Consider the following 9,958-nt stretch of genomic DNA (forward strand, 5'->3'; position numbering starts at 1 on the left):
GGCCCTGCAGACAGCTCAGGTCTTCTGTCCACAGTCACTCATGTAGGCAGACTGGACTCCTGAATACCCAGAATCAGGCATTTTGTGTTTTAACCTCTCACTTCCTTTGACAACAGCTGGAAGCACCCACAGAAAGAGTTTGTTTCAACCAAATAAAGGAGTGAGGCTGTTTGACCACTGCTTCAAGTTGGTCGGGTCTGGGAGAGTGCAAAAGTGTCAAGACAGATGATATAAAAAGTGTAACTCTGAGTAAAACTGGCTTCCTTCATCTGTCCTGTCTAGCCTTAGTGTAGCTTTTTAGAATTGTATCACAGCACAGTAAATAAAACCAGCAGCCTTGTAGTACTGTAAACCTTTCATATGCCATCTGGTATGTCAGCATTTTTTGAAAACTGGGAAGGGTCTCTAAAGATAAGCTACAAGAGTAAATGCAGCTGCATGTATGCAGAATGAGGGAGAATCTTTCTGCAAATGCTGAGCATGAGCACAGCTTCTCTTCCATGTGTGTTCCAGGCTCCACAGTGCAAGGATATCATCTGCTTTGCAACCAGAGATTCTTCTTGCAAAAGCAATGTTCACCTACAACAACCATGTTTAACAAGAAGAGCAAGTGGTTTTACATGCATGTACTTAGGGACGTGGCTTAGTGGTGGACTTGGCAGCATTAGGTTTGTGGTAGGACTCAATGATCTTAAAGGTCTTTTCCAACTTTCTGTGATTCTATGGCATATTAACTGTGCTGCTCAGATCAGCTCCCTTTTTATATTAGAGGCCTGTGATTTTGCTCATGGAGATTAATTCTCTGAGCAAGAAGAGAGTGGTGGTGCCTTGTATCCTGAATGAGTTTTGTCCTAAGATGCGTAGTACAGTTACTGTCGAGCCTGCTTAAAGACACTTCTCTAAAGTGCTGTGCAAGCCTTTTAGAGCTATGCTAAAGCTTCTGTAGAGGTGCCATCTGTTGCCTTCACGGGCAGGACTGTCAGAAGCATCACACATCTGAGACCTGGAGAAGATCGGGTCACATTTTACTCCTGCTCTGGATTTAGGATGTAGTTTGGCTTCTGGAGTCGAACACAACTGAGCAAAGGGTTATAAAAATTTCAGACTGAGGGACCAATATCTGTCCTTTTGGAGCCTGACATCGCCTGACTCCTGCTTTGCCTGGCTAGGCAACAACCATCAGGTAAAGCAGAGACAAACCACAGCAGTGCACTGGTCCTCCCTACTTCCAAGACTGCGAAGAGCATCTTGCTGCCTGCCATGAACACCACATTGTTGCTTTTCTCTGGGATGGTCAAGCAGTTTCCCAGCATATTAGCAAGCAGCCTAATGCCACAGTGTTCACAGCAGCAGAAGGGCTCATGGAGATGGGCTACCCAGGAAACAGCCCTTTGTTTTTTACTGTACATTGTCTGTTCTCCCAGAGAAACACTTTTGAACACCCAGTGACTCATTATTGAAGCAACTTCATGATTGTAATTTTTGAGCCCCTGGAAGGAACCTCTGAGTAAACATTGCTTAAAACCAAATCCTTCTGTTCTTGGGTAGAAAGCATTTGACTGGCAGCACACAGCTGGGAAAAAAGAAAAGGATGCAAAATATATATGTCAAACTATGCTAGTCTGATCACTAGCCCTCACTGGCAGAAAAAGCATGAAGAAGTGATGTTGATACAAGTTAGAATTTTCTCAGGCAAACAAAATAATCCCAGTATTACATGAGAGTGGCCTGGGAGGGATAATGTCTGAAGTGATCCATTATTGGAAGCTTCCAGTAACTTCAGAAAGAACTTCTTTAAAAGTTTTGCCTGTGGATACCTTTTACAATGCAGCAGGTGACTCCATGGAAGAGGAACAGTCTCTCATAAATGTAATACATTTTTAGATTCTTTTTAAAAAAACTTGTACATTTGTAAGCCCTATTAACCACACACACAATTTAGCAGGAGTTCTCTCACTGAGAGAACTGACCCAGCGGTGAACTGACCCAGCACTCTGGAGACTCTGTCGCTTCCAGTTCCTGTCTTCAGTTGCTTATTCAAGGAAGAGCAGTTGCAAAACCCACTGTCTTCCCCCACTGCCAGGCATGAATGTTTCTCCTTCCCTTAAGGCACATGCAGTCAGTGCAGTGGGTGGTGCTGCCAGGAGCACTGCCTTGGGCTACTCACATTGAATCAAACCTGTGTGCTGGTATGCTGGTAGGGCAGCCACCTCAGAGGGAGGATTCAGTGATTGTTTCATGGTACAGGGACAGATTGCCCAGCAACGTCTGGGCAGCAGGTGAAAAGAAGGAAAGACTCCGCTGTAAACATAGCAGAGAGGAGGTAGCAGGTTAGCATGAGGGACTTTCCCTGAAGACCTCAGTCAAGCAAAACTCACTCTGAAATCTGGCTCCTTACAGCAAAAACTGTAACAGGTTTTTGACTGAGCATTTGGGGTCAGTCTTGGTTACATTTTCAAAGACAGTTAGGTAGCTGTGGTACAAAACTTTCCCCGGCTGAGTACAAAGCCACATTTTGTATGAGCCTATGTAATTTGCCATTTTATGCCTTTGGGTTACAATATTTATATTTTTTTCTTAGAGCTAAGTAGTACCAGCAGAAGTTAAGTTGTCAGCCTTTCTACTACAAACCCAGCTCTTTTTTGGGGTTAGGTAACATTTCTTTTGTACCACATTATACTGAAATTCTGCCGTGCAGATGCTGTCCAAGACATAAGGCATTTATTTTTCACAAGATTTTATTTGAAGTCATTAGGGTAGTTAATGGTTTACAAAATGTCCAAAAATGTAAATTCTAAGCTTTTCTGTTTTTCAGAGGCTGTTATTTCATTATATACTTGAAGAATGGCTTAACATTTCCCATCTCTTAGCCGCTAACATAGAAAAACCAGAGACAGCAAAATTGAACGTCCTGCTTTGGAAGGTTTAAGCATAGCCTTTCTACGTAAACGATTTTCAAAGCCACAGCTCACACTCAGTTCTCCAGGATGTTGTGCTATGGAGCACAGTAACATAAGAAATCCTGCCATAGGAGGTGGGAAATACCCCCGCAAGTAAGGGGGTAGATTCCCAGAGTGTAAACCTTGTATTTAAAGCCTCTGACAATAAGTGGGGACACACACTTATTCGGATGAGCATGTACACAGCCCTGATCTCAGCAAGTGGGTGGTGTAACCATCACCTCGTGTGGGCTATGCTAATGGGAGATCAATGGGAAGAAGGGACCAAGCTCTCAGACCTGCTGGAGAATCTGTGCTTGACAAATGGAAGATATTGTAGAGCAGTAGCAAGCAGACATGTCAGGACTGGTCTGGAAGGAAAAGATGGTGCATTTGTAGCTACTAACAGTCATATTATGGTGTTCAGCTCTCAGAAGTGTATGCAAGACTGGTGTTTCTAACATTGCCACATGAAGCGTGAACGTTAATAGGACTAGATTGTTTATACCCTGTACAGTAACAAAGAGAACATGCCAAGATCCTCAGAGACTTACATTTCCTTGTTTCCTTTTATCCACAGGTAATAACGCCCGTGAGGTCAGGACAAGGTTATGTTTATGAACTCCCTTCCAAATACCAGAAGGATACCTACGATATCCCCCCTGTTCGGCCTCTCCAAGGGGTAGGTACCAATAAAAGTGCCAACAGGGCTGACAGGGCACAAAGGGTGATGAATTTCTACCAGAATTTTACGAGCAGTGCAAATTCTCTCATTTCAGAGGGAAAATATGTTTTAATTAGATGCTGTGGCTTATTCACAGATCACAGAAGTATTTCAAAGTTGTATTTGATGTTGACTAAGATTTGGCAGCACACCAAACGCAAAAGTCCCATTTGTTCTCTGTGTTTTGATCAAAGAGTATATCTAAACAGAATAAACTTGCTGCCTGGGAACAATTTTTTTTCTGTACTTTGTTGTTGCATAGTTGACAGTAATTCACTCAGTAAGGGTAAAATTATCGCCTAGATGAACAGCTGCTATGCAGGGAGTTGTTTTCACCACATATCAACTGCACCATGTCACTGAACTTGAAATATATCTTTGTTCTGGGAAACACCTTTAGCATTCAATCCCCAAGACCACAATGTAGAGTGGATGCTTGCAGAACCTGTAACTCAACAACCCTGTATCTCTCCAGAGCTCTCTGACAGAGCACGTCCTTGAGGGAAAAGTGTTGAAATCCAAAACTACCTAACACCAATTGGCTGGAGTCATTAGGAAGTCTGGGTTAAGAGACATTCAGACAGTGGCCTCAGACCACATGCAAAACCCTCTGTAATGTAGGACAAGCCACCAAGTCCAATGCTTGAAATACCTGACAGCTGTACTGTCTGCTAGAAAGGCAGCTCACACTGCACTCGATAAAGCAGATGGGCGATGCCGACAGGGACAGCATTAGTTTCAGAGAGTTTAGGGTGTACTAGTACAAGCTTATTCCTCAACCCCTCTAATCTCTGTCACTATGTCTGTGATCAGTTCTGGTCACATGTGCTCCCCTGTTCACCCCAAGAGGTACCCATAGTAGACTGACCTTCATTTAACTCTCAGCTGTGACTTCATCTCTCCAGCCTGCTGTCCACACAGTTGCCCAGAGAAGACCTAGCAAAGTGCATTTCCTCCCAGCTGTCCAAAATACCAGGCAAATCCAAGCAGTTCTCCCATATGAAACAAGCTAGAAGAGCTCTGATCCTGTTCAGAGTGTTTGAGAGGAAACACAGAAACTAAGAAAACTCACCTGAGATCAGAGCTTTCCCTGAGGTGACTGTAACCAATTTATTCTTTCTTCAGGTATATGACATTCCCCCCACATCAGTTAAGGGGCCTGCACTTCCAGTTCACATGGGAGAAGCAAAAGCTTTAGGAGTGTATGACGTACCACCTGCCAAAGGGGTAAGTATTACTCTGTTTCCACAAGATCCTGTATTTTCGTATCTGACCAAAGACATGTTGAAACAAAAGTCCATGTATAATCCTGAAGGAAAAGGAGATTCAGTACTTCAAGGATTTCCTTAGGTTCTTAAACTGTTAAAACTGGTAAAGTGAGGCACTGCCCCAAAATTAAGGTTATGGACTATGAATTGATAATTAGACCTACACTATCTTTGTGGCAGCATGCTGTCTCTTTGGATCTTGCTGCCTATGACAATTGCATCAAGATAAATGATAAAAAGTGAGATGTTAAAACTGACTCTGAGTCAAACTCAGGGTAAGTAGCTGACTCTTTGAAAGGCAATAGCAGATCTTCCATCCCATCATTTTATAGGCCGTATGTAAGGTATAACCATGTGTTTTTCTAGTCAGAGGTTTCATGGTTTACTTTCTCTCATTCAGGTCTATGCTACACCTCAATCTGCATGCCAAGATGATACAGGCCTGAGGGAAAATTTGCAGGATTTTTCATCTTCACTGGGCCACAGTGTAAGACCAGAAGGAGCATATGATATTCCTCCTCCGATCACCAAAGCAACTGGAAAAGAACTTAATAGATTTTCCCCTGAGAGCCTGTTATTGCCGGGTGGAATGCCACAGACACAAAGTGTTTATGACATCCCTATGAACCATCAAAACCATTTTCTTGGACAGCAAATTGCAGCTGAAAAAGATGTTTATGATACCCCGAGGGGCATTGCATTTCCAGGACAACAGGCAGGACTCAGTAAAAGTCTCATTGCAGAAGGAAGAGAAGGTGTATATGACGTGCCACCAGCAGTCCTCCAAGACAATAGAGGCTTACAGGATGTGACTGATGGGATGAATAGGTTGTCTTTCTCCAGTACAGGAAGCACAAGGAGTAATATGTCCACATCTTCAACAACATCAAAAGACTCTTCTTTTTCAGCATCAACTGCACAGGACAAAAGGCTAATCCTTGATCCAGACACTGCTATAGAGAGGCTTTATCACCTCCAGCAGATGGTGGAGACAGCTGTCAATAACCTCACAGCCTTCATTACACCAGACTGGCGGTCCTATGGATATATGGAGAAACACATCAATGAAATTCACACTGCTGTGGATAAAGTAGAGCAGTTGCTGTGGGAGTACCTGCAGTTTGCAAAAGGATCAGCAGCCAATGCTTCCTGCCTATCTGAATTCAGCCTTCTTAACAAAATGAGGAGGGAGGTGCAAAGGCTGGAGGACTCTCACCAGATCCTTACCCAAACTAGTCATGACTTGAACAGATACAACTGGTCTTTGAATGTCCTGGCTGTTAACAGAGCACAGAACAAATGTGACGACCTGGATCGGTTTGTTATGGTGGCAAGGACGGTCCCGGACGATGCCAAGCAACTGACCACTACTATCAGTGTCAATGCAGAGGTGCTCTTCAAACAGGCATTGGGCGGCTCACGTTTCAAAAACATACCTGAGAATATAATGAACGCTCCCAACTGTGTCTATGACAATCCTCAGATGCAGCATCAGGGAGAGCAAGCACAGAACCCCTGCAGTTCCCTTCCTCCGCTCCTGAGTAAAGGTCAGCACCCATACAGTACCACCAGTGAAGGCTCGGAAAAGAGCTGGATGGATGACTACGATTATGTTCACCTGCAGGTAGGTCAACCCAACACCTTGTCCTGCAGAAGGCTGTGCAAGAGTTGTCTGTGTTTTTTGTAGAAGCTGCTTGCAAGGAAGTAGCAATCTATTGTCACAGTAACACATATTCAAGAGTAATTTCACCACGGTGATTCCTTCCTCTCAAATAGGGTTTTCCATATGTAATAATGATAGCTTTTTGCTCTGCCACGCCATCCTTTTATTTTCTGTACTCTTAGTGGTGCACTACCAGTGAAAAAGCCAATACAAAGCAGTCTGTTACTTGACCCGTGAGTTGTCATTTAGCTCAGGAGCAGTTTTGATTTAACACAATGTCTTTTGTTGTGTAAAACAGGGGAAGGAAGAGTTTGAAAGGCAACAGAAGGAGCTGCTGGAAAAGGAAAATATCATCAAGCAGAGCAAAGTGGAGCTAGAGCACCATCAGGTATGTTCACTTGGGTGCTACAGTCACACTGAAATGCAGTGTTCCTCACACATAGGGAGTATTGGTCAAATAAAGCAGGAGGAGCCCTTCCCTCAGCCACGTTCAAAGGCTGTAGTCATGTAAGCTGTGTATGCATGCCAGCACACACTGTGAAGTCCCATGTGGGGTTTGTGCCAGTCAGGCTCCATCATTAAGGGATTTATCAACATAAAAGACAAGGACATGCATTGTCACGTCCAAATGGAAACCAGTGAGCATCAAGACTTCTGCACCTTCCTGGCCCTCTACACCTGTGTCAGCATTTGCTTATACCAAAGAAATTTTAAGTATTTACTGCAGAGTAGTTATTCTGAAGATCAGCATCTCTGCCCCATTCATTTCCCTGATGCCACTTCACAATTGAGTGGAAGCACAGCCACAGGTCTCAGTGTTTAGAACAACATCTCTTATGGCAGGAATAAGCCTTTCACCTCAAAACAATTTTGAGTCATCTCAGTTTAAGATACTAATTGTTTTTTTATACAGTGCACCATTGCAGTGGGCCCAGTGCATACAGATAATAAAAAGCAGAAAGTTTAAAAACTCCAAAAGTTTACCACAGAGGAGAAGCAAACTGTGATGTCTCACAGCAGGGCAGTGGCAAAGCCAGCTTGAGAACTTAGCTTTCCTGACCTGCAGTTCAGGGCCTTAATCACTGGACCATGCTGAACACGCATTCTGCCTGCACATCTGTTCAGTGAACATCAATACCATTAACTTAAATGTTATGCTGAACATCACTTTAAAAAATAGGTCACATAAGACTAAGGGCTGTCACTTTTCCCTCATATTAATTCTTCAATATGTTGTTGCCATATCGTATGGCAGAAAACTGTACAAGCAATGAGGAGGTGAGAGTTAAAGGCTTTTCATCTCAAAATCCCACAGTGATGACAGCTTTTTAAAGATTGTGTAGGAGTCATTGCCACTTGGATCCATCTCTCTCACTTGTGATTTCAGAATACTCCAAATGAGCAACAGCCTGTAAATTCAGGAATTTGGGTTGTTTGGTGGTTTTTTTTAATGTAAATGAAGTATTTTTGATGTTTTTTCCTTCTGAACTCCATGTGTTTGAATTTATGGTAATCAAAGCCCTTGATCCTAGAAAACCTATTGCTATTTTATTTAGCGTAAGGTCAGTCTAGGATACTTGGGAGTATCCCGAGGCATAAGGTGAAATTGTTACACATAACAGCATCTTAGAAGAATACTCTCTGAAGAGAGCTTTTTTTTTTTTTTTGGCCTTTCAGATCAATCAGTTTCAACATCTGGAACAAGAGATCACCAAGCCAGTAGAGAACGACATCTCAAAATGGAAGCCACCTCAAGCTTTCCAGAATACAAACAGCACTGCCACCTCCCAAGACAGCCGCCTGCTTTTATTCTACTCTGACCAATGTGAGACTCATTTCAACTCCCTCCTAAATGCCATTGATGCCTTTTTCAGTTGTGTCAACTCTTCTCAGCCCCCCCGAATTTTTGTGGCTCACAGCAAATTTATCATTTTGAGCGCTCACAAACTTGTGTTTATTGGGGACACACTCGCAAGGCAAATGACAACTCAGGACATATGCAACAAAGTGATGAACTCCAGCAACCAGTTGTGTGAACTGCTGAAGAGTGTTGTTCTGGCCACCAAGGGGGCTGCCCTGAGTTACCCCAGCACAGCAGCCCTACAGAAGATGGTGGACCGAGTAACAGAGCTGTCTCATCATGCACAGTTGTTCAAACTCTCACTGGTCCAAATGGCGTCCTTATGAAACCCAGTAAAATCCAATCCGTGAGCAGCAAAACAAGAGCAGAGAAACTGGAGCTATTTTTATGTAAATGTTATCTTTTTTTTTAGATATTTTTTATTAAATATTTTAAATACATTCTTGTGCATTAGAGAGTCTAATTAAATCAGGGATCTGGGAATATTGTTTGGTTCTGTATCACGTTACTTATACACGTTTAGATTTGTATACACTGCATATATGTATATGTTGCTACATTCCCTAAAACATCAGTTAAGCACCTTAAGAGTTATGCGTCAGGTAAACAGTGCATATCTTTTGTATATACAGCCTGTTTCCTCAGTATATTTGTTAACTGGATGCTGCACTCTTCTTGTTTCATTCCATCTTGATGCTGGCACATGGACTTGGTTGTGAAACCTACTTGTAGCAATCCATGAAGCAAGTGTAATGGTTCTCATAGAACTCCATTCCCTTCTTAGAAATTACTTTCTATAGGTTAATTCCATGAAGTTTAACTCCTCTTGAGGTTACTTTGGTATGTGAAACATTTGGTCATTCTGACCAAGATATATGCACAATTACAAGGAGCAACATAACAAGCAAGGTGTACAGCATTTGGGAGAAGGCAGAATTGTTCATACTTACGGCATTCAGATTTCACTGTTTCTAATGGCTATGCAACATTGGATTTCAAAATGTGGATGGATTCCCAGCAGTGTAATTTCATACATTTTTACCAATTGCATTGGCAATTTAATTTAACAGTCAGGGTTGAAAGCCTTATTGTTTAGGGACTCGGTGTTATCCTGAGGGCATCTCAAGATCCACTGGGTTCATCTTTGAAACTGCGGATGAGCAATGTTTCAAAATACCAATCCCTTTCAGAGGGATTAACATACAAATTGTAATTTGTATGGAATGAAAAAAGCTTAATTTGAAATAACAGATATTCAAACATCTCTATAGCATACACACAATTTAATGAAGAAGTAGCACTTAATTTTCTAGGACATACTATTGGGAATTAATTGCATCTGTTGCAATTCTGACTTCTGTTCAACCACTGGGCTTTTTTTTTTCCAAATTCTGTTGCGTAGGTGCTGATCCTTTCTGCACTACACTGTTGCCAGAAAATGACCTCCTGTTTTAATGGGGCCATTCCATCAGTAAGTACACAGCTAGTAATTTTTAATGTAGA

The 9,958-nt window shown here is 42.4% G+C and overlaps 1 protein-coding gene across 1 annotated transcript in view; it reads left to right on the forward strand.

The window, feature by feature from the left end:
- NEDD9 (neural precursor cell expressed, developmentally down-regulated 9) overlaps nucleotides 1–9,387 on the forward strand; it is a 37,744-nt gene extending 28,357 nt beyond the window's left edge. Inside the window, exons 3-7 of the mRNA XM_027676197.1 lie at nucleotides 3,520–3,621; nucleotides 4,789–4,890; nucleotides 5,332–6,555; nucleotides 6,893–6,982; nucleotides 8,272–9,387. Coding sequence (XP_027531998.1) covers nucleotides 3,520–3,621; nucleotides 4,789–4,890; nucleotides 5,332–6,555; nucleotides 6,893–6,982; nucleotides 8,272–8,781 — 2,028 coding nt within the window. The 3' untranslated portion in view covers nucleotides 8,782–9,387. The remainder of the gene's footprint in view (nucleotides 1–3,519; nucleotides 3,622–4,788; nucleotides 4,891–5,331; nucleotides 6,556–6,892; nucleotides 6,983–8,271) is intronic.
- The last annotated feature ends 571 nt before the right edge of the window (nucleotides 9,388–9,958 follow it).

The sequence above is a fragment of the Neopelma chrysocephalum genome, unplaced genomic scaffold, assembly GCF_003984885.1.
Source record: "Neopelma chrysocephalum unplaced genomic scaffold, ASM398488v2 Primary Assembly neopelma1_26b, whole genome shotgun sequence".
In the NCBI taxonomy this organism is placed as follows: Eukaryota; Metazoa; Chordata; class Aves; order Passeriformes; family Pipridae; genus Neopelma; species Neopelma chrysocephalum.